Source organism: Lampetra fluviatilis, chromosome 2 (assembly GCF_964198595.1).
Source record: "Lampetra fluviatilis chromosome 2, kcLamFluv1.1, whole genome shotgun sequence".
NCBI lineage: Eukaryota > Metazoa > Chordata > Hyperoartia > Petromyzontiformes > Petromyzontidae > Lampetra > Lampetra fluviatilis.
Window position 1 is genome coordinate 6728784 of NC_136276.1, and position 25641 is coordinate 6754424.

General features: G+C 41.4%; 1 protein-coding gene across 1 annotated transcript; it reads left to right on the forward strand.

Annotated features, from left to right (window-relative positions):
• The first annotated feature begins 3018 nt into the window (after positions 1–3018).
• Positions 3019–25228, forward strand: LOC144940720 (electrogenic aspartate/glutamate antiporter SLC25A12, mitochondrial-like). The gene is made up of 18 exons (XM_078867084.1): positions 3019–3245; positions 4022–4075; positions 4958–5100; positions 7559–7674; positions 9643–9782; positions 10169–10315; positions 11927–12065; positions 13546–13639; positions 14218–14302; positions 15393–15477; positions 16732–16884; positions 17562–17614; positions 17842–17922; positions 18344–18484; positions 20351–20489; positions 21575–21733; positions 23763–23853; positions 24215–25228. The coding sequence occupies exons 1-18, from the start codon at positions 3177–3179 to the stop codon at positions 24405–24407; spliced, it is 2082 nt and encodes a 693-aa protein (XP_078723210.1). The 5' UTR covers positions 3019–3176; the 3' UTR covers positions 24408–25228.
• Positions 25229–25641: the final 413 nt, after the last annotated feature.

Sequence of the window (25641 nt, forward strand, 5' to 3'; positions counted from 1 at the left end):
CCCACGTGTGCTCCACACGGGCTGAGCTCCACATCAGCTGTGAGTTCTACACTCCACCCGGCCGTGTGCTCCACATCAGCTGTGTGCTCCACATCGGCCGTGTGCTCCACATCGGCTGTGAGCTCCACGTGGGCCGTGAGCTCCACATCAGCCGTGAGCTCCACATCAGCCGTGAGCTCCACATCAGCCGTGAGCTCCACATCAGCCGTGAGCTCCACGCGGGCCGTGAGCTCCACATCAGCTGTGAGCTCCAGGCCCCACATCAGCTGTGAGCTCCAGGCTCCACATCAGCTGTGAGCTCCACATCAGCTGTGAGCTCCACATCAGCTGTGAGCTCCACGCTCCACCTCAGCTGTGAGCTCCACATCAGCTGTGAGCTCCACCTCAGCTGTGAGCTCCACGCTCCACCTCAGCTGTGAGCTCCACATCAGCTGTGAGCTCCACGCTCCACCTCAGCTGTGAGCTCCACATCAGCTGTGAGCTCCACATCAGCCGTGAGCTCCACATCAGCTGTGAGCTCCACATCAGCTGTGAGCTCATCGCTCAGCATCAGCTGAGAGCTCCACATCAGCTGTGAGCTCCACATCAGCCGTGAGCTCCACATCAGCTGTGAGCTCCACGCTCCACATCAGCCGTGAGCTCCACATCAGCTGTGAGCTCCACGCTCCACATCAGCCGTGAGCTCCACATCAGCTGTGAGCTCCACATCAGCCGTGAGCTCCACATCAGCCGTGAGCTCCACATCAGCTGTGAGCTCCACGCTCCACATCAGCCGTGAGCTCCACATCAGCTGTGAGCTCCACATCAGCCGTGAGCTCCACATCAGCTGTGAGCTCCACATCAGCTGTGAGCTCCACATCAGCTGTGAGCTCCACGCTCCACCTCAGCCGTGAGCTCCACATCAGCCGTGAGCTCCACATCAGCTGTGAGCTCCACATCAGCTGTGAGCTCCACATCAGCTGTGAGCTCCACGCTCCACATCAGCCGTGAGCTCCACATCAGCTGTGAGCTCCAGGCTCCACATCAGCTGTGAGCTCCAGGCTCCACCTCAGCCGTGAGCTCCACATCAGCCGTGAGCTCCACGTCAGCCGTGAGCTCCACGTCAGCCGTGAGCTCCACGTCAGCCGTGAGCTCCACGTCAGCCGTGAGCTCCACGTCAGCCGTGAGCTCCACGTCAGCCGTGAGCTCCACATCAGCCGTGAGCTCCACATCAGCCGCGAGCGCGCCACGCGTGCTCCACGTGCGCTCCGCATCAGCTGTTGAGCCGCCACGTGACTCCGCGTCAGCCAACCGCGTCGCGCCTGCTCAAGGTCACGCCCGCGACGTGGACGCGACTTCGTTCCGGCGGAGACATCGCGGCGCCTGGGCCTCTTCCTCCTGCTCCTCCTGCTCCCCAGCCTGCGACCCACAGTCATCGCCACCCACGCCGGGCCTTCCCGGTCTATCGCTCTCGCTCTTCTCTATCCCGCCCGTGCTGCGAAGGCGCTCCACGGCCGTCTCCGTGAAACGCCGATCTGCGTCTCTGCCCGGCTCAACTCGCGGCTGCTTTAGATCCATCCTCATCATCCTCGTCTCGCGCAGTTTGCTCCGCGTTCTGCTCCGTTTCTGCCCCTCCGCCCTCCCTGCCCGCTCCCATCTCTTGCTCGACGAGTCTCTCTATTCTCTTCCTCGAGTCTCGATTCTCTTGCCCTGGACTCTGTTCTCGTGTCTAGCCTCCGCTCTCGTCTCTCGTCTGACCAGCGCCTCGGCCCCGTGTGTCCGTGTCGTTCGTCCTCGTCGTCATGGTACGAGGCCGTGGACGGGCCCTCGGGTGCATGAGACTGCTTGCTTCTACTGCTCCTACTGCTGCTGTGCTTGCTCCTGTTCTCCTCTAACGGGCGGTGATGGTGGCACTTTCATCAAGCGCAGCCCTGAAGAGTTTAACCTCACAGCTGTGAAGCGTAAACGCCACACGGCTGTGCAAAGGGAGGGTTCCCCCCCCCCTCCACCCCGTGAAGCCTCTTTTGTTTAACCTGGCTGTCGCTATGCGTTGTCGTTGTTGTTGAGTGTGCGGTTTGTGGCTGGTTTTGTTTTCCCCTACCCCACACGCACACAGAGCGCCGCGTGGTTGACGTTCAACACTAACGCACGGTGGTGTGACGCGCGCGCGTGATTGATGGCTGAGCATCGCGAAATAAAAAGAATTAACACCAAACAAACATCCTGTTGCTGTCCTATGCTTGTGACAGGTGAATTCGTGCCCGAGTTCGCATGGGGTGTGTGTGTGTGTTGTATGAGCGAGCCGCGGTGGCCCTGGGATTTCATCCTCGTCGCATGCGAATTTCGTGAACGCTGGCAACTTTACACACTTCGACTTCACCATATATATGCTGGCACTGTGCACTCCACGTTCAGATGATAATCGTTGAGACGGCGATGACTTTTGATCGCATAAAGTCACCATCGTTTGCGTACAGAAAGTAAGTGACTGACCTTTACAGAGCTCCAGTATTCCCACATGGTTACTTCTGATGTCCTTCCAAATGCAAAACTACTCAAATTGGCCGTACGTCCCAAGTTCGGGTCCGTATGTACAGTCATGAAGAGTGAGGCTTTTGTGTGGCAAAGACTTGGAACCATTTAAAAAGACTGAGATGCCCAGGTCATTAAGTTCACGCGAAGCAGGTATGAGATATTGGCAAGGCTTGAAAGCTTACTGAACCTACTAATTTAAATATAAGTATTTGCTGACAATAAAATGTGTATATTTCGTGCGTCTTGCTTTGTCTTAAAACCGTTATATTCCTATAACACTACACATAAGCTGTTATTTTCGCGGAAGTAATGTTCATTGACAAGAAATCCTCTGATCTCATTCCAGCATATCACGCAGTGACCACCATTTTTAAAATTAACGTTGAATGAAGACTCAATTTTTAAACATAAGTCCATATGACTTTAGAGATCGTTGCAAAAAAGTTGCAATGGTTGAAGCCCGTTAAGTGTCTTGAAGCTTGCATGTTAATGCCAATGCGCATGTTGTGTTATGTAATGCATTATGTAGAATGTAATAGCATAAGTAGTGTAATGTTTGCAATAAAAAATTGTAACAGTATGTTAAAGTGGAGATAAAACCAGCATTGTATCGTTTTACATCTGGCACTGGGTTTTGAGTTAAATGACTTACAGAGTATGCCATGGGAGCATGGCCCCTCACCTCTCATGGTGGTGACTACGCATGTTATGCAGTGCCCTGTGGATTTCTGGTGAGTGTCGGATCACAGCATCTATGTGATGGTCATGACATCAGGGTTCATCATTTTGATACCACTGCAAATGTGTCCACATGCCATTAAAACCAGCCATGTTCGAATTGTATTGCAAGTGTGGCATTTAAATGAAAGTATAATTGGACGCAGTATTTTCTATCGGAATGTGGGACATTAAACAAACAATTGGCGGATTAACACCACCATTGAACAAATGTACGCCTGATTGTCTTCTTGTTTAAAAAATATATATCAACTGTTTCTTTTATAAAGGCGACCGTGACATTTCATGAAAGGACACTATACTTTGGCCAATGAGCACAGGCTGTAAGCTCACGAATAGGAAGTTATTTTTATGAAAAGGGAAAAAATAAGTCCTGACTGAAAACAAACAATACACGTGAAATCAGGAAGCCAGAGGAGAAATTATACCCTTTCATGCTGTCTAAGAGGTAATTATGTACATGGAACGTCTAAAATAACGCGGGCACAACTTGTGACCAGAGGGTAACGAGGCAATCCTGTGCTAATTAACTTTTAACCAGTGAATTAGTACGTGTCTACATAGCGGTCTGAGTTCACTACACTACATACTTAAAGCGCATGCCATGCTGCAGTGCCCACAACACATTTGTTCACAAATCTGATTGCAAGATATTAAAAATATTAAATAAGAGGGTTCACGTTTCCACACTGTAACGATACAAAGTTGTCAATTTGAAGTCAATAACGCGTGTACTATCCAGTTCCTGTGTTGTCTGTTAATTGTGCAGGTGCAAATTACAAAACGGGCTGACCCTGCGGAGCTAAAGGATGTGTTTTTAAAGGTAAGTTCATTCTTAATAGATTATAAAGAAACACATTTGGGTTTATATCCCATATGGCTTAATCAAATGCATGTATTAAGTCAAGTGATGACAAAGCAATACAACAGTCTTAAACGATTGTATGGCTTTTCCGTCGAACCATGGTTTGGAAATTCCATGTCTATATAGTTGTGTATATATCGTAGTTTCCATAATGTTTTTTAATGGGTAGTTTTTAAGGCTACATTAACTTGAACAAGACTATATTGTACATTATACAGCATATGTATAAAACTAAATCACCTGAAATGCATATGATCCCAGCGGGCCTCAATAGCTAAGCAGCATTGTGCCTGGATAGTGCTTGGTTGGGTGACCACCATGCTTAAAATAGGTGTGGGCAGTAGATGGCAATGCAGAAAAATGTATCTTTCAGTATTCAACGATAGGGAGCAAAGTTTTTGAACATCAATTTATCCTAAATACTATTGGTGTAATTTTCACATTTTAAAGGTGGTGTAAGCATAAATAATCCACACTTTTTCAGTAATATGACAATTAAGTTATATCAAATGTTCATGCTGGTACATGTTATAACAGTACAGGACTATCCGTTATTCAATTGAAAGTATTTGAATCCCCAATAATTCTAAGTTACAGTCGTTTCATTACTATTGCCAAATAAAGAAAGTTATTGGATTTTTTTGGGCAATATTGTTTTACTTTGAATAGGTTACAAGGTAATACTGTATATGAAAATGTATGACCTTTCAATAGATATTTTCCATCTCCAATGTAGCATTCACTGTGTATTCTTTATCGTAAAAGTGTACTCTTCATTATCCGAAAATGTATTGTCATGTATACATTTTACATGTTATATGTTTACATTGTCGCGTGTAGTTTGCAAGCCAGAATAGGAATGGGGAATATTACATGAGCCCAGCGGACTTTGTGCAGAGATTTCTGAGCATGAGCACAGAGCCAACTGCCAATCCTTCTTGGATCAAGTTTTTGGCTGGTGTAGCAGACCATAACAAGGATGGGTAAGTGCTCTTCTTAAAATGATGTGGTTCCTGTATGGAGGCTTTTGTAACTGGATGTCAAATTGTGGATGTCAAATTGTGTATAACCGGAAAGGCTCTCCACTCATTTCGTCCAGCTTCGAGAGTGTTTTCCGTCAGAGTCTTAGGGGTCATCCATTTAGTAGGTACGCAAAAATCTGTCCAAACTTGACCCCTCCCCTCCTCCCTGTACGCACGTGGACTTTTTACACCCCCCCCCACCTACGTACGCCTGACGCACCCCCCCGAAACATATAGAACGGCCGATATTTAATCCACGTAGAAACGATCAAGAATCAATAATATCAACGTGTTTAAGCAAGCAGATCGTCCACCGCCAGACTATCTAACTCATTTGAAGGCCAATGTAGACACATTATTATCGAGGCTTCACCCCCCCCCCCCCCGTTTCCTATGCGTACATAACGTGTCAGTAGACCCCCCAGACGCAAGCGTACGCATTTGGATTAACCCCCCCTCCCCCCTCCATACGTACGTACTAAATGGATAGACCCTTATTAACTAACTTAATTCCTTTAAAAATGTATTTATCTTGCCATCAGAACACTGTTGCTGAGAGCTGCATCTGGTGCTCCTTTAATTAACAAAAAAAATGTGATAAATGTAATATCAAGCACGCACAATTAGGGTGAGGTGCACGTGATGAAAAGGGGCGCCCTATGAATTTACGTTAGGTATCTAACCTATAAAATGCAAAGATGGTGAGCAGCCAAAGTCGTCGCAGGTGTTCATTCTGGTCCCCATGCTCCCAGACTATATCTCATATTATCGTCCATAGCAAAGGTTGCCCTTTAGCACTTTGTCTACAGCATGCAATTTAGGCAGTAGGCGGTGCACCACCCATCTAAAATAATTGAAAATGATAACTCCACAGGTCAAACCTCCTCTGTGCATTGGTAAAGCTCTTGATAGTACATCTAAAACATTTGTGTAAATGAGAGGATGGATTATAACACAGGGAGACCTTGCTATGTTCCAGATTCAATTGGCCAGAGTGCTTGTAGGTTCAAACAATAATGAACTGCTAAGCAAAACGAGGCAACGGATGTAACAGCTATGAAAAACAATAGCGGGGGTTATGTGTGCTACTCTAAAGCATGAGATATATGTATTTGGTATTTCTAGAATTTTACGCATTTTTGTTTGGTTCTGAAGTGTCCTGCACAAACAGCACACTGTGCATGATAAATTAACGATACATTTCTGCTTGCGTAAGCATTCTATCTGGATGTTTCATCCCTATTCCCAGCCAGTGTTCCAACAATTATTTAGTAACAGAGACACTCTATAGCAGTGAAGCCAGTGTCACTTGTATTTCTCCGAACGATAACGACGCTGTACAACTTTTTTTATGTTGAGACCCTTGCCACGATTTTCATCACAATCTGCCTCATTGTATCTTAACTCCATTCTGATAATGCATCTTAGCCTATTTTACAGCTTTGACTACATGTGCAGACGCTCTCTCCCAGTACACAACTTGCAAAGCCCCTAAGCTGTATCTGCCCCGATACTGTCCCTCACTGATTGTCAGCTTGCTTCTCATAACAAAAACCTCGCGTGAAGTCAATGGTACTCAAAGGAAAATGCAAACTTCTCACTCATATTTGTATCCCCTTTGTGCGATCTTCTCTGTTTTATTAATGTTATAATTTCCATTGTCATCTCTCACGTGACTATCCTCTTTCCTTTAGAAATCAGTCGTATTTCTGTTGGTATTAATATTTGCATACCAGATATTTGAGGGTCTGTTCCTTTGATAATAATCCAGTGGCATATCTAGAACAATTCGGCTTAAATTTGTATATAGACTAGAAACCTCCTGATGCAATGCTAGGTTTACTAATCCTTCTACAAATGTGTAATCCACTTATCATTATGTGAAGAAAAAACAGGGAGACATTGTCTAATCTAGATCTTAGGTTTTTTCGGTACAGTCACGTAGGTAAAAAAATTTAACTAATAAAAAAACCTAAGAATATGAATCCTTGCAGTCACGAAAGCTTCAAATCTAGAATTAATCTAGATCTCATTAAGAGGTCGAATAATCCAGGATGGCTTACTAGACTTAGTATTTGCTTATATTATAGGACAGTATATCTATGGGGTTGTCAATAATGATCTACGATGATTGGAGTGTTTTGCCTCAGCTGTGCTTAATATCTAAATATTAGAAATAAGAAAAGATCTTGGCAAAAAATACTTCATCAACCTTAATCATTTCATTACCAGACGTTTCGACGCCAGAAACCAATCTTGAAACCTTTAATTCCTCCCACAATGAATATAATCAGCTGAGGTATTTCATTCCTAAGAATGTCTATTATGTTGAACATATGAATATCATTACGGAGAAAGTGATTGGAATCTAGTTTATGATTAGAGTAAACAATTGACATGTCTCAATCGTTTCTTCCAGGTTGATCTCCTTCCAAGAATTTGTGGCATTTGAGTCGGTGCTTTGTGCACCAGACGCAATGTTCATTGTAGCCTTCCAGTTGTTCGATAAGTCTGGACATGGACAAGTTACATTTGGTGAGATTTACAGGGTCTACGCGTACTCTAGCAACTGAATGTGACGTCTTGGGCCTGCGTCTTGCGATGGATGTGCTCTTCAATTACTATAAATAAGAACAATAAATTATTAGAATTTCTATATATATAGTAATGTTTTATTATATTGGTGATTGCTCGTATGGCCAGTGTGTTCGATATTGAAGTAAATTACATATTTGAATTGAGGGGCAATGAAATACAATTTTGGATATATCTCTAGCATCTAAATGTGACCGGATCTCAAGACACTGCACAGTAACAGTTGAATAAGTATTTGATTGAGGGAGATAGGCAGTCATAGGCAGAGGGAAAAAATGGAGGCCCTGAGCCTGAACTAAACAGGGACAAGGAGTGACAGCACTGATAGGTGGGGGAATGGAGTTCCAGACTGTCGAGGCTGCAGAGGAGTTAAGGCATGGAGGGGAATCAAGTGGAATAAGAGGGGAGAGATAGACAATTTTCCTTACGTCTGTGAACAATCGGTCCTGCTTATTTTATGATGTCCGCAGTTATACCACGTGGTCCGTGAGTTTTCCCCTCTTTCATTCTGCGAAGGGCATAGTTTACTTATTCAAGTGCGACATGTGTGATATCTGCATAACATTCCTCCACTTATTTTTATTCTCTATCATGAGTTATGGTCCCATCTTTCTCCCAAAGGGCTAACTATTTGTGAATTGCTAATCGTCAACCACCTTTTTTTGCTGTTTTCATGCTCCCATTTCATTCCATGAGATCTGCATTCCAAACGATGAAATCAAGACACAGATGAGAATGGGTTGGAGTGATTATGGAATCTGAACTTGATCTTCCGAAGCAAAATGCCTTTGTGTCTAAAGCAGAAAGTCTATAATCGATTACAGGATATGGTTGAGAAAAATGTACACTGAGGGAGAATATATAATAAAAGCTGTAGCATGGAGAAATACATGCTTGCAATTAGACTGAGAGAGAAAGAGGGACACATCTATTGGAGAACATGTAGAGGCTTAAGACGTAACTTTGACTGTCAAGTTGGCTTGGGCAGGGCACGTCGCGAGACGGGATGATGATAGCCTGATAGCCAGTGGATGACACTCACGATGGAATGGCAGCTAAAGAAGGGAACCTGTCTGAAGAGACATCTGCTGCAGAGATGGGGTGGTTAAAATTAGATCGTTTTGCTGGAGCTAGGTGGATTGTTGCATGGTGGAATCGTGAGAACTGTTTTTGTGTTTAGTTTGTTGTCCTTCCTCCGAACCTGCGATTAACACGGTTGGCTACGTACGGTGTGAAAGAAGTTCAACATACATACATACATAGATGGATTACAGTAGTGGATTGATTACGGCTGATGATGCTGTATGTATGTTGAACTTCTTTCACACCATATGTAGCCAACCATGCTAATTGGAGGTGTGGATGTTGAGGAGCGAGAGGAAGAGAGGGCTAAACTACAGTGTATCTTGGGGATAACGAGTTACAGTGTATACGTTAGGTTTACCATTGTGTTTTGATAGTAACTATAACATTATTATTGGGTTACCAAAGTTTGGTAACTATAGATGCAAATGCATTTTTTTAAATATACAAATGTGTAAATTTCGATTTAAAGCTTTCGTGACTGCAGGGATTCATCTTCTTGGTTCTTTCGGTAAAGTCACGCAGAAGGGAAGTAATAAAATAATAAAAACAAAACATAATAAAACAATTCTCACGACGTTTCGGCCACAACCCAAGCAGCCGTACTCTTCGCCTAAGGACGGCTGCTTGCGTTGTGGCCGAAACGTCGTGAGAATTGTTTTATTATGTTTTGTTTTTATTATTTTATTACTTCCCTTCTGCGTGACTTTACCGAAAGAACCAAGAAGATATACAAATGTGTTTATTTAAAAGCATGTTTTTGATTGCTGAAAAGTCTGCAATCACGTATGCTAAAATGTAGTGTTTGTGTGGGTTTTTGAGCAGAAAATATCAAGGAAATCTTTAGCCAGACCACCATCCACCAGCATATCCCATTTAATTGGGAATGTGAATTTATCAAGCTGCACTTTGGCAGCAGCCACAAGAAAAGCATGAATTACGATGAGTTCACACAATTTTTACAGGTATGTCTCCTTTAATTATTTATTTTAGAATAATATGATCCCATTGAGTGTTTTGCCCATTACATTTTGACGAAACAGTATTAATAAAAAAACGTGTACTTCTATTCGTATCCATTATAAAAATTTAGTTATATTAAAAAATCTGATGTTGGTAGACAATTTGATATGAAACATTCTAATGTTTGAATAATTTTCATAAATTGCAATAATTACACATTACGTGAAATATTTCATTCGCATGCCGTTGACAAAAGTACACTTGCCAAATTGTTCATTTTAGTTCCAATATTTTGAAAATACTTTTACTGGCAACACAAGATTCAGGCCTTTGATGTGTCATGCTCGTATTATGTTACTCGCGGCTGTGCCATGTTGCGCCTTGGCAGGAGCTGCAGCTGGAGCATGCACGCCAGGCCTTTGCTGTCAAGGACACCGACAAATCAGGCACCATCGCTGCTCTGGACTTCCGGGATATCATGGTCACCATTCGGCCGCACATGCTCACATCCTTCGTGGAGGAAAATCTCGTTGCTGTCAGTTCTCTCGCATGTGTCCACTTAGCATAGCACCCTTTGGACATACACAGTGTCTACCACCACATATACAACATTATCAGTTCACAGCCTGTACGTATCTTCTTGGTTCTTTCGGTAAAGTCACGTAGAAGGGAAACAATAAAATAATAAAAATAAAACATAATAAAATAAGTGAGAATGATATTATTATGTTTTATTTTTATTATTTTATTATTTCCCTTCTACGTGACTTTACCGAAAGAACCAAGAAGATGAATCCCTGCAGTCACGGAAGCTTTAAATCGAAGCCTGTACGTAATTAGTTTTGTCGGATGATTAACATTTATTGTCCCTTCCCACGCACCTCCGATTAGCACGGTTGGCTACGTACGGTGTGAAAGACGTTCAATACACACATACGCTTCTATTTTCAATTTAAATCACTTCTTGATCGATACACAAAATCCCACCGAATGCTGCCCCCCTCCACTACCCCAGAGAGAAATGTTTACATTGAAAGCGTATTTGTCAATCCATTGCTTGAGCAGGGCCTCCCCACACCGTGTGGCTAATGGGGTGTGTTTGGCCATACTTCAGGGAACATCCGAGAAGGTGTTGGGCAGTGCTGGCCTCACTAAACCAATGACTGGACATTTTATATCCACGGTTCACAGCCTCTGTGGCAGGAGCACACGTGGCTCTGTTATGTGACTTCGACGACTCCTTCTGTCGCGAGCAGGCAGAGGCAAGGCATGTCGAGAGGCCTGGCTCGTATTAAGGCTCGGAACCAAAACGCATCTTACCCTTAAAGCAAGACTTGACCTCTGCTAACCACCTGCGTAGTTTATGTCTTTACATATACGTGCAGGTTTTGTGTGAAGTCCTAGGCTATGCATTTGTGTATGATACAGGCATGCTGTGGGTGACACATGTGGGATATGTATTGTTTAATGACCCATGTATGTGTTCACAAATTTGGTAAGACAACAAACAAAAAACTCCAGCAGTCAGCATTCTACACAGCATCATTAAACATGAAAGAAAGTAGGACATTGTGTGCAGTCCTTTGTTCTTAAAAAGGCATTGTCACATTCACAGTGCTATGCAGTACAACAGGTTTAATAAATCACATTTTGCCAAATTATCCAAACCACAAAAAAATCTCATTACACTGCAGTCGTAAAATCTGCATATTAACATCTAGAATGCATTAAAAAGATCATTAAATGCTGATCATACCTTGCACCCGAATTAATTAATCTTCCAACAGTACCCACCACCACACTTCACTATCAGGATGGAGATTATCTGTAAACCTCAATATTTCCTGAAGAAGGCCAGTCTGCCAAAATGATGAGATCTTCATTTCCGCTCGGTGGCAATATATAATAGCCCGTTATTAAATACCGTGACAGAATAACTGACAAATAAAGTTGCTTACATCATTTAGATATTAACACGTTAAAGTAGTGGTTTCAGCAAAAGGAATTTAACAATTTCTCTACCCACTCAGGAATTTCAATGGAGATGAGTACCACACAATGATCATTTGACTGAGGACACTTGAATTTTTATCTAATGTAGATACATTAATTGAGTGTATGTATGTACTTTGCTGCCTTCTGCCAGGCTGTTGGAGGCTTAAAAGCTCACAGAGTGAGCTTTGCTTTCTTCAACGCCTTCAATTCCCTACTCAACAACATGGAGCTGGTTCAGAAGATATACAGTACCTTGGCAGGCTCTAGCATTGACATGGAGGTTACAAAAGGTTTGCTTACGCACGGGGAGGGGGTGTGGATTTATCAGTGGAAGGAATGTGGGTTCATATGGATGTGTGATAGTGAAATCCACAGTTCTTATTTACTACTATAATGAGCCAAGAATGTCTGTGTCTCCCGTGCGTGACGCCACTCCCTGTCGGCCAGCCCCCCCCCCCCCCATTAATAATCATGAGCAGGTGACGTCACTCCACATCGAACAGCCCCCCTCATTAATAATCATTATAAGGTGACGTCCTCCAAATGGACACCCCCCCCCCTCATTAATAATCATGAGCAGGTGACGTCACTCCACATCGAACAGCCCCCCTCATTAATAATCATTATAAGGTGACGTCCTCCAAATGGACACCCCCCCCCCTCATTAATAATCATGAGCAGGTGACGTCACTCCACATCGAACAGCCCCCCTCATTAATAATCATTATAAGGTGACGTCCTCCAAATGGACACCCCCCCCCCCCATTAATAATTATTAGCGGGTGACGTCACTCCACATGGGGGGCCGAGGCGCCTCCTCCCCCCCTCCTCGGTTTCAACTGACAACCCTCACTACAAAGGCAGAACCCTCACGTCTCCGTAACGCTATAGAGACATCAAAGTAAAAAGGACGTCATGATGAACAAGGGATTATAACCTTAAAATGAAATAAGTCTGTGTCGCCGCGGCCTTACAAATTGCACACGAATTGATGCAATGAATATCACGTCGCGGTCTGCTTTTCGCTTGCAAGTTTCAGATTTACTGCAATACACCCGTCCTTGGACGGGCAAAAGGCTAGTTAACTATAATGATGTCCAAGTACGGTTTCCCAAGTTGGGCTGTGCACTGATTTTGCCACACACTATTGTAAGCATCTTAAATTTCTTAATTCCTGAGGATGCCTGCAGTAGTGCGTGGTATAAGCTTGAGAAAAGACATTCTGAACAAGAAGATGATCTCAGAAATCCGCATTTTGGTTTAAAATGTCATACTGTATACATATATCCAAGTTTAGAAGTAGTAGAATAATCTTTTTTAAAATGCTGTGCATCCCATTAGAAAGTTTAACGTGTTGTATTTGTATAGTTGTGAATGTTTACACAATTATAGAGTTTAGCGTGTTGTATTTGCATAGTTGTGAATGTTTACAACCAGATAACATCATACCAAAACATGTGGGAGGATGGCATGCAGAAAGGAATTGCTGTTGCGCGGATCTTCCACAACACTTTTCTTTAGTGAACCTCTCACCGAATTGTCAAACCAGCCCAATAAGGATGACTAAATGGCTCATGGTGCTAAAGGAAACCATATAAACATTCACAAATAAAATGCATCGTGAATTTATGTCATAAATGAGGCTTCATGAGAACATTTTAAAGCCCTAAATTCTGACAATTTGTTTTTATACACCAAAGATTTGGCAACTCGAACGAGTAACCAAATGAGCTTATGTACTATAATGTATTGTTTATGTCCCCATTTCAGAGGAGTTCATGCTTGCAGCACAGCGGTTTGGGCAGATTACACCGATTGAAGTGGACATTTTGTTCCATCTTGCTGATTTGCATGAGCACAGAGGGTGAGTTTATATTTTCAATATTCACAGTTGTGCAAATACGGCTTTTTTTCTTTGCAGTTTGTTCATGCAAGATTTGTACATACTGTATAAGCATGCTGTTTTATTTTAGGCAAAACATGTTAATGTTTCGGTAAGCATTGAATCAAAAATTCCAAGTACTCCATTTTCATACCCTGAATTAGGAATTCCAGGATGTGTTCAAGAGAAATGCTCACTGATAAAAGAAGTGTATTCCACCGTGTCTTGTTGACTTTAACCAAGTAGTATGCCCTGCAGGCAGGAATACACAATTTGACATCCAGTTATAACGTGTTAACCGTGAACAAATACCACACATTTATAACTGATCGCTTGTGGCCAGTGTGCCACTCCTGTAAATATTACATAGCGCATAAATCATGATGTGAATTAGTTTTTAAGGATCTGGAAGAGATGTTTAATTAAAAAAAATAGCTATAGTGGTATTATTATGAATAGTTTATCTTTTAAAACCAATCACAATTTTTTTTCCAAGTAGAGTATTGCAACGTGTCATGGCTGCATGTTGTCGTGTTCGACTTGTCCCTTTCCGCGTGCAGGCGATTGTCTCTGATCGATATTGAACGGATTGCCCCTCTCGAGGAGGGAGCGCTGCCCTACAACCTTGCTGAGAAACAACGGCAGGTGTGGCGTCACGTGCACCCGATCATGAGGCTATTCTTATTCTTGCGTGTGGCCAATGGCCAGGCCTGCCTGCCACAAGATGGCTTCAGGAGAGGGTTTGTGTTGCTAGTTCTTCTCCGTTGAAGGAGCATAGACTACAGTCATTTACTCCATGCTCCAGATATTGGGTTGCATGGCCACAAAAAAAATGCCTACAATCTTGTGGTTTGTCTTTAATTTTCCATCTTTGAAGGAGATGTGCACATTAGCCCGTTGATGTTTTTTTTTAACGGTTGATGGTACACTGGTAATGAGGCTATTGAATTACACAATCGCATTTACCCCAACGCAGCAAGGTCAAAACTTGCTCAAATAATTTCAAAGGAAAATATTACCAACACTGAGTCATTTTTTTCGTATTTTCTTCGGAAAATATTTCAAATCATCATAAGCCTTAGACCAGGTTTTGTCTTTGCCATGCATTTGTTTACAGGAACTGAATAGCCCTCTTTGAAATTAAACGTACTTATTAGGGTTGAACTTTTTGGTTGAATTTACATTAAAATCCAAACTTAGGTGTAATCCGCGCATGTGTTTGAGGTAATTTAATTACTGCAATAACTACTTTTCATCAAATAGTTTTTTTAGATTTTTAGATATAAAATATTTTTGTGGATAAACTCGATTGCATATTTAAATACACTTAACATTAATATAAATGTGTTATTATATACGAGCAGCACATATATATATAAACAATTACAATACAGCAGGGTTTTCCCAAATCCATTCCTGGCGCCACCACAATTATGAGCATTATTTTCACTTTAATCAACATCTACTTAAATGCAAAGTGAGTTCATATATCGGTGATGTGCTATGTTGTGAGTGGTAAACATGGAAACCAACATAGTGGCGGCATGAGAAAGACATTTAAAACATTCAGTGCGAAGTTAGTCATGTTTTTCCTCAAAACTTTACCACCCTTCAGGATATGCTGACAATGTGAACATTTTAACTTTTAAAAAATGTGCTTAAGATGTGCAATATCTACGTGGCATATTGGAGAAGTAATCACTTTAGTTGACCCATCTCAACCTTATATTGCCAGCAACTTGGTGGGGACTTGAGCCGGCCCATTCTCTTGCAAGTCGGAGAATCGGCCTACAGGTTCATGCTGGGCGCAGCTGCAGGAGGTAATTCAAAGTACTTTAAGACAAAACTTATCCACAATTACACAATAGCACTGTACACTACACATAGTGCTATTAACAGTGCTTCAGATTTAGTCAAAACAAACATCAGAGTGCAACGCTACAAATTACGAGACAGCGCATTACGATGCATACAGTGAAACACATGTACGTTTTCCAGTCAAGGCGAATCTCTTCCGACATTGGTACATTTCGACAAGTGAGAGAAACATAACAATAAAAAACGTATTAACACTTTTTGGTTGTGTATTTATTGTGTAAGTATATGTGCAAACAATAGTCGTATAACCAAAAATGTTGGTCTTAAAAGCCAACAATCACAATTGGCCTAATTTGACTTGTGATCAATCTCTATACATGACTATACACAAAAACACCAATTAGAAAGTGTGATCAAAAAATCCTCGTAAGTTTTGTTTTATAATTGTAATGTTCCAATCTAGTTGCGTGCATAACAACATAATCTTTTAGACGTGTGTGAGTGTGATGCCATCATTGCTAATCAACAGCAGGCAGATGACACTGCTCTAGAGTTGGTGCTGCCTGCTATAGAGTATAAGTGACACCACACAAATGTCAGCTGACATCCCTCCCCACCCTTACGTCACCCCTTGTTTGGTCGAGCTAAAATAAAAACCGCAGAGACTGTGGCACACAAAGCATCACAGACAATATTGCAACATGATCACGATGTACGTCTCAGTGGGAAAAATGTGTGGGTAGTGATAAAACAGATAAATATATCAATGTCTCTTGGGTATCTTAATTGACTCACACTTGATCATAATGGGTGGGCGCAATTGTGGTTAAAGTGCTTAGGCATCTAAAGAAAATGTATGGGATGGGTTCCCTATACTCCTCAAGCGAATGGGTAATTTCGATTTGAAGCTTTCGTGACTGCAGGGATTCATCTTCTTGGTTCTTTCGGTAAAGTCACGTAGAAGGGAAATAATAAAATAAAACATATTAAAATAATTCTCACGACGTTTCGGCCACAACGCAAGCAGCCGTCCTCAGGTGAAGAACAGGTCTGTTGGAAAGACAGTGTTCTTCACCTGAGGACTGCTGCTTGCGTTGTGGCCGAAACGTCGTGTGAATTATTTTATTATGTGTTATGTGTTATTATTTTATCATTTCCCTTCTACGTGACTTTACCGAAAGAACCAAGAAGATAATGGGTAATTACCGATAGATTCGTGAGTGATATTCCTTTGCTCTGTCTCTAAATGTTTTCAGCACTGGGTGCCACGGCAGTGTACCCCATCGATCTGGTAAAGACGCGCATGCAAAACCAACGCTCGTCGCTCATCGGTGAGCTGATGTACAAAAACAGCTTCGACTGCTTCAAGAAGGTGGTGCGCTACGAGGGGATAATCGGTCTCTACAGAGGTGAGCACTCCGCGGGACAAGTTCAGATGCAACCCACAAGGCGAAAGAACATGATAAACAACTTCACATTTGGTCACTTTTGATCTCTGAAGGTAGTGGCGTCCCCTTGCTTAAGTTAAGGGGTGTGTTTTTTCTATATGCAGTTTAACCTTCAAATGAAATAACACAAACTGTCAGCATTTGACATTTTAGTTTTACTGAACTGAGAAGGTGTGAAGTGAATACGAATGAGTATTGTACGTAGTTTTACTGTTGTTGTTGATGTAACTTTCTGACCCGCCCCGACTGGAAATCTGTGAAAAAGAACTTCATAGCTCATTGGATTTCTCCAGGATAAATAAAGATCCTGATTCTGTCTGGTAACGTGGCAGAGACTCTCATCACTTAGGAATAAAAAAAAATCATAAAGATTAACATTATTTTCAGAAACTATACTTTTTCCTCAAAACACCAGTGGAGCTGATTTTTAAAGGAATATATGTCTTTGTTTCAAACTATAGCCAACCAAAGATATTGCCATTTCAGTAACAGGCACTTAAATGTTATGCATTGAACTTTCTCATGACAGCAGCATAAGAGATCACGATGGTCAAATGATCAAAACGCTTGTGCTCACACACTGATGATGTTCTTATACCAATAGGTTATCTGCTTATTTCCTACCGTTTTCTATACAGGACTTCTCCCTCAGCTCATCGGTGTGGCTCCAGAAAAAGCCATAAAACTCACTGTATGTACATCATTTAACAACTATGAATCTACTCACCACTCATGCTGTTTTACTTATTTCATTGTTATACATTAAAAAAATATAATGCTTGCTACCAGTTCACAGAAATCTAGTAAAATGCTGAAATGCACAGTGAGTGGTGGTTTCCTTTAAAATATATTAATACAATGTGGATACAAATTAAACGAGGATGATCATTGAATAACAAGACCATTATTTTTGTGCAGGTAAATGACTTAGTGCGCGACAAGTTCACCAAGCGTGATGGATCCATTCACGGACTTGCAGAAATATTATCTGGAGCATGTGTAAGTTTGTGCACAGAGATTAACGTAATCACGTCCACTTTGAGAACTACTTTTCGTGTAAAGTCTGTTGTCCTTCCCCCGCACCTTGCGATGAGCACGGTTGGCTACGCACGGCGCTCAAGAAGTTCAACATACACACATACAGATGCAATTGTGCCCAAACCACTAGACAGCCCAAGCAAGAGTACACAGTTGGTTTTCTGCATGACATAAACACATCGGCCTAAAAAAAAGATATCGAAAAATCACCCAAACTGGCAGCGCTGCCTGCTAGTTGGTGGCCCACACAAGTTGAACATTACACAGACTTTACTGAAAGAACCAAAGAGTATGGATTCCTGCAGTCACGAAAGCTTCAAATCAAGATTACACAGACTGGCGATGTAATGCTCATGTAATATTTCCTGTGATGATCCTGCAGGCTGGGGGCTCTCAGGTCATATTCACCAACCCCCTGGAGATTGTCAAGATCCGACTACAGGTGGCGGGAGAGATCACTACTGGTGCCCGAGTCAGCGCACTCACTGTGATGCGAGACCTTGGATTCCTAGGCCTCTATAAGGTCAGGAACCGCCTCCACCTACACTGTACTGGCATGTCCCTGAATCATTAACCCCTAATCTGTGTATTTTTTTTTAAATAGTTGTGCTCGGTACATATGTTCATTTGTCGAATAAACATCGCAGACATCTCTAGTGTATGCTTCTATGGGTGACCATACTAAGAAACATTTTCGTCACTGTTCTACGTAGGGTTAACGGCAGTCTTCTCTCTTGAGCCAATGGATCACTGCCACTCCGAGTTATGCTATACCTTTCTGTTATTTTTGACACCAAAGATCATTCCATCTCCCTTTAAAATCTATGTAGCTATGAGCCATCTCCAGCACAATTCCCTCATGGTTCTACTCCTACCTCTCGGACTGTGTATTCTGCACTCCCATATGAGGTCTGTTTTCTACCACAAGGCTCTCTCCTTGGCTCCCTGGTTTTTTTTTCAACGTAACTTCTCTCTGGCAAAATCATCTTTGATTAAAATGCTGATAATTATTTTTATATTGATGGCACCCACCTCTGCATTGCCATTTCCATTGTGAACCCAACCTCGCTGTCCACTTCACATCCTGGCTTAACATTTGTCACCGTGGATTGGCTTCCTAAACATCTAAATGTTGATGTTGCCAAAACAGAAGTACTGTACTCATTAGTCTTCCTTACTTTCAGCAAATACTCCACATTGAGTGAGTGCCTCCTAAACATTTGCATTGCACGAGCGAAGAGTGTGCAACGGCTTGGAGTTGTCACTGATCTAACTGTTCCCACATATTTAAATGCTGCGCAGCATCTACCGCATTCACCATCTCCTTACCCCTGCTGATGCGGAAATTGTCATCCGTGACTTCATTACATCCTGATGAGGCTATTGCAATTATCTCCTCTACAGCCTCCCCAATTCCCTCATCTCCAAAATACGAATAACCCAAACTGCCTCTGCCAGACGTCTCCCTCACCTGTAATCGTTACAAGATCACACAAATGCTCCGATCCATCCATTATCTCCTAATCCATTCCATGATCAAATTCAATATCACACTCATCAGAATTCTCCATGGATTTGCTCTTGCCTACTTGTCTCCTCTTATCTCACTCTACTCCCCTCTGCACATTCTCCACTCCAGCAACCAAGGTTTTCTATTGAAGCCCCTAGTTAACCTTTGCTCAGTGGGAGGTCACTCATTCTCCTCTGCTGGCCCCATTGTCTGCAACTCCCTTCCCTGAGCGATCCATACTATCGACTTCCTGCACAAGCTGATGATTCAGTGTTTATATAATATAAATGTCCATTTTCTGTACAGCACCTGAAAATATGGTCACATTTATACGCTATGAAAATATAAATTGTATTTTAACTGTATTGTATTGAACACTATATATATACACACACACGAGTCATGATAAATACGATGAACAAATTATAATTTTAAGATTATTGCCCTGAATGGATTCTTACCTGCACAATCAATAATGTATTAATATAACTAACATATGTTTTCCATATTCAAAGCACAGTAATATAACAAACTAAAAAATCACGTGAATAAATTGCTCACAACAGCATCTTTTACATCGATTGGCGAGGTGACGCCTCTTGTCCATAATTTTTCATCATTGCTAGGAAACCCATTGATCCATCATCCTGCTCTATGATGTTAAAATTGCAATGTTTGTGCCACTTAGGCAATACCTTGTTTTAATCCAATGCTATTTAAAACAAATTTGGAGAGTGCTGTGTTCGTTTGTTCACTTAAAAATCTGAGCTTCTACACGGGTAAACAAAATACATTTATTCATGACACACCAGTCAAAATGTCCAGTATTTGGTGGATCCTGTGTAAACGTTGCTCTTTTGTGTAATCCCTCACTCGCAGGGTGCCAAAGCCTGCTTCTTACGAGACATCCCATTCTCAGCCATCTACTTCCCCACTTATGCACACACCAAAATGTTGCTGGCTGACAAGGACGGGCGAGTTGGCCCTCTCCAGCTCCTTACTGCCGGAGCCATTGCAGGTGCTTCCACAGCAGATACTATTAGAGTAAAAAATTAACCCGTAAAAAAAAGTTTTTCACTATAAATCCTTTATATGCGTGGCGGCTAGAGTCCTCTCGTCCTCTGGCTTGAGATGGCTGCTACCTATGGGTCAGATGATTGCCTGCCACCATTAAGCAATTGGTAATTAAATATAAAAAAAAATTCCTAAAAAGTGTAAAGTTATGGAAAAAAATGTTCACGAAAATAAATTGTCACGCACAACGAGTCTGTGTGCAAAATGTCAGCTCGATTGGATCACGGGAAGTGGGTTAAAAAACGACTGAAAGATTTGCACAGTCGTAAGCGCGCAAGCAAGCAAGTGAACTTAATATAAAGGATTTTAAAATAATGATAATCATAATAAAATTAACAAAACAGGAATTTCTGAAAAAGATAAGTTGATATCCACATAATGCAGTGAACACATGGAATGTGGGAGTTTAATGTCAATCATATTTACCACTTAAACAATCCAATCGAGCTTTGACACAGGGTTTTCTTATAGATTTCAAATGTTTGTTTTCTTAGCATGGGGTGGTAAGGCGAATTTAAAATTTCACTGAGATAAATATCTCGACGGTTCGGCAGACTGGCCTTCTTTAGACTATATGGAGCATCATACATATTATTAGTCGCTGAGGTTGCTTAGTAGGTGCTGTAGGATCAATAATGCATAATCGATAATAATGCATTATTCATCTCTGCAGACTTTCATGTTTCCCGAAAGCTAGTCAGCCAAAACGTTGAGATCTTCCCTTTCTCTCAATAACAGTATGGGAAAAAAACGTAATTCTTTTAAAATTACCTGTTATTTTATGTATGAGGGCATGAAACCTTTATTCAAAATGAACAATACAAATGAATATCAGTTTACTTTAATTATATCGGGAAAGATGACGCAGTAACAGATTATAAATTAAGGCAAACAGTATTCACTTAGTGGTCAGTTTAAACGTGAGTAGTTCTAGAATAAGTGTTCTTGGCTGTGAACAGATAACACAAAACATCGGTGAAGCTTAACGCCGGGTCCCCAGTTTTGGCATGGTTGTACTTTGGAATGTAGGAATGCCAGCGGCATCCTTAGTCACTCCAGCCGACGTGATCAAGACACGGCTACAAGTGGCGGCACGGGCTGGACAGACATCCTACAGTGGCGTCTACGACTGCTTCCGTAAGATCTTGCACGAGGAGGGCTGGCGCGCATTCTGGAAGGGAGCTGGAGGTAATCCTACCATGCATCAATTAGTCACCATTGTAATCATCACTACCGCGAGCTTTTTCACTTATTACCGTACGCTTCATTGTATGAGTATGTATTTATATTCTTAGGTTTTTTCGGTAAAGTCACGTAGGTAAAACATCAAAATTAATGAAAATAAAATAAAATAAAAACAAAAATCACGACGTTTCGGAGGCAACACAACGTCGTGATTTTTGTTTTTATTTTATTTTATTTTCATTAATTTTGATGTTTTACCTACGTGACTTTACCGAAAAAACTTAAGAATATGATTCCTTGCAGTCACGAAAGCTTCAAATCTAGAAGTATGTTTTTACTTTTCGTCAATCTTATGCTTTTAGCAATATGCCAAAGAAATCGGATGGATGATATTAAGGATACTACTCTCCTAAAACAGTAGTGTGTCTATAATGTACTGATGTCTTTGTATAATTAACCTAATGAAATAGTCTAAGCAAAAACAAGTTTGCAGCTCTTTATTCAGAAAAACTAATATTTGTTTTCAATATATACTCGAAAGCGTTGTATTATCTCAAAGTAAAATACCAGGCATTAGATTCTGGAAAATACCAATGACGATCAATAACCATTGTGCCTAGCCTTTGCAGATTGTAAAAAAAGCATTTAACTCAGTAGAAATTGATGTCGTCATCCAAGATCGAACAAGCCAAGGCCTAAACGATAAGTTAGGCCTTGCTCTAACAAGCCAAGGCCTAACAAGCCAAGGGATAGAAAATATATATTTTTAAAAAGCACAAAAACTTAAGAAAAATGGAACAGCCACACAAAGAATGACTTGGAGTACCAACAGAGATTTCAGAAGGGGAGTCAGACAAGGGGACGCACTTTCACTAAAGAAATTCACAGCGACATGCGAACATATTTTCCAAAAAGTGAATTGCAGAAACAAAACCTTAAATATTAACGTAGAAAATAACAACCATCTCAGATTTTCCAAGAACATTCATTATAATATCCAACGGAAGTAAACTGCAGGAAATGTTCAAACTTTATAAAGAAGGCTACAATGTTGGGATTATGATAACGACGAGCAAAACGATGCTGATGCCAAACAAATTCGCTAAACAACTGGAGATGTTTGTGAGAGAGACATAACTGGCAAACACATGCATACCTAGGACAGAGATTGAAGGCAGACTGAAGTCAAACTGATGAAACCAGAGGCAGCCAAGAGAAGGTTGGAACACTTTTCGGAAGAAGAACTTGACAATGATAAGTAACAAAACAATTTGCCTCATGAGTAAACTGTTTTAATTCGTTCATATTACCTTCTATGACATACAGTTTATAAAGATGGTCATAAAAAATGGACAAAAAATTAAGAGTGCGAAAAAAGCATGGAGAGTTGCTTGGAATTTTAATGAGATATAAAGACGAAAACATGGATAAGAGAACATACGTGGCTTAAATACAACATTGAAACTTGTTAAGAAAACGAAGTCTGATTGGGCAGAACACTTCATTATAAAGGTTGATGGCCAATGATCAAGTATAATGACAGTATGCAGCCAAAGATGGAGCAAATAAATCAGCTCATGGGCAGGTGCTAATTGCAATTGTAGCCAGTGTCGTCGCTAACCTGTGAAGAATTGCAAAATCATAAATTGGCAAATGCTTGGGGTGGCCTTCATCCAGCAGTGGATTGATCTCATTGTTGAAAATGATGATGAGCATTTAAACATCTGACCGGATCACCTTTTGGTTAGAATACACGATTCAAATATTGGCAGTAGCTTAATTCATATCATTGGCAAGGATTGACTTAGCCCATGATTCATTTGGGATATTTAAAATATGTATACTACTTTGTGGGAAGTTGATAGTGATTGTTCTATCGGAGGGACTGATACCATGCATATGACTCTTGCAGTACCACTCCTGCCTCAAAGCTACCAACAGAGAGAAGCACTGCCCTGCATTTCTTTGAAAATTTGATACTTTAACGATGAAAAATATTTATATTAACCAAGTGTGTTTCCCTCCTGCTTAGCACGTGTGTTACGATCATCACCTCAATTTGGTGTCACCCTCGTTTCATATGAGCTGCTGCAGAGATGGTTGTACGTTGATTTTGGAGGAATGTAAGTAACGATATGTAATTCACGACATTACGGTTTACTAAGTTTATACATACACGCATGTTGTGTGTCCTTGAGGTTTATTTTTTTTTTATAATCCCCCAAAACAGTTACGCTTAAGTCAATGCCACAATTGTTTGGTTGCCATGCGCTGTAATTGCATTTTCATCATGAGAATATTGGTAGCCAATCATTGTATTCACGAGGCGCGTTTTTAATGATTGTGATGACAGAATAATGCTTTGAATGGACCCACAATTACAATCACACACTCGAGACCAACTAAACACTTCGTTGATTTACATGCACCCTCCATACAGCGTTCGCTTAATGACTTTTGACGTGCCACTTTCCCCATTTGCAGCAAGCCAACGGGCTCTGAACCCACACCCAAGTCACGGATTTCGAACCTTCCTCCACCTGATACAAATCACATTGGCGGGTATCGGTTGGCTAACGTCACCTTCGCTGGCATTGAAAGCAAGTTTGGCCTCTACTTGCCCAAGTTTCAAGCAAACACCCCAACGCTGTCTGCTGCTCACACACTTAAGCAGTAGATCTTTTTCAGGTATGAAATACAGTAATACAATGGTGCCACATTTACAATTATTGCGATTTGCTTTCAGATGTATAGTTCTCGCAGTGCTGGTTCACACTCGGCTAATTCCTACAATACGTAACAACGTAGCGAGAACGAGTTTTGTTTAAACTGCATTTTTGTTTGTGGGGGTGGGGGAAAAAAATCTGAATGCCCACAAGAAAAATCCACGCATAGGTGACCAAAATTCAAAGTCTGCACAGATACGTTGGAATCCTACTTGCTGTACCGCCTCTTACAGGCAACTCAGTGTTCTTGCTTTGGGCACGCCATACAAATGTTCTCGGTACAATCACCACACTCGGCCTAACATACAGAGGGATCGGGCCACGTGTTTCGTTGGGATGTGACTTGACCGTGCTTGGTAGGGGTTCTGGTTTGGTTCAGGTCCCAAAATATCTTCAACTGGAAACATCCGGTTGTTTAATGTTGATTATAAAAACGTATTTAATTGCTATATGTGATAAGTCCTCATAGCTCTTAAAATGCAGACTCTAAAATGCATTTCGAAATGGTGGTATTGTTCATGGTGTTGTATTGCTATTCAAGATTAATGTATATAGAATAATGCAGCAGTCGAACTCCAAAAATCCTCGATGAAAACTCACATATTTTATGATTGTCTCCCCCGTGAATTACAGGAGCTCCTGTGAACTGCAGAGGTGCTGTGATGTTTAGGTTTTGTGGTTAATTGGAAGACACATTTTTGGAGTTCTACTGGAACTTAATCCATCATTCTATTAACGTGATAACTATATTATCTATAGTATCCAGAGAATGTTCAAATAATTTTGGCATTAAAATACTTAATTGCAACTGTGGTTTGTGGTATTACAGCCACGCAGAGGGATGTGTTGTTCACGGTCCCTTTGTTGCCTGCTACTGTTTAGCAACTCTAGAGTGCTGTCCGTGCTGCATCACAAGTGGCATGCAGTTCAAATAAACAACGGAAACAACAACGAAAACTCCATATTCATAAATAACACTGTGGCATTTAAAGAAAATAATAGGCGATGTTTTGGGTAATGGCCCTTCTTCATTGCATATGAATGATAGGTAACAACAGGTATGTTGGGCTAGAATGTGGAATATGGCTCTTATAGATTTTGTGCGAGCTTCGTAAATGTTCTATCAACAAAATACCTGTGACCATATCTTAATATAACATTGTGAAAGAGTTCTGCCGCATTTAA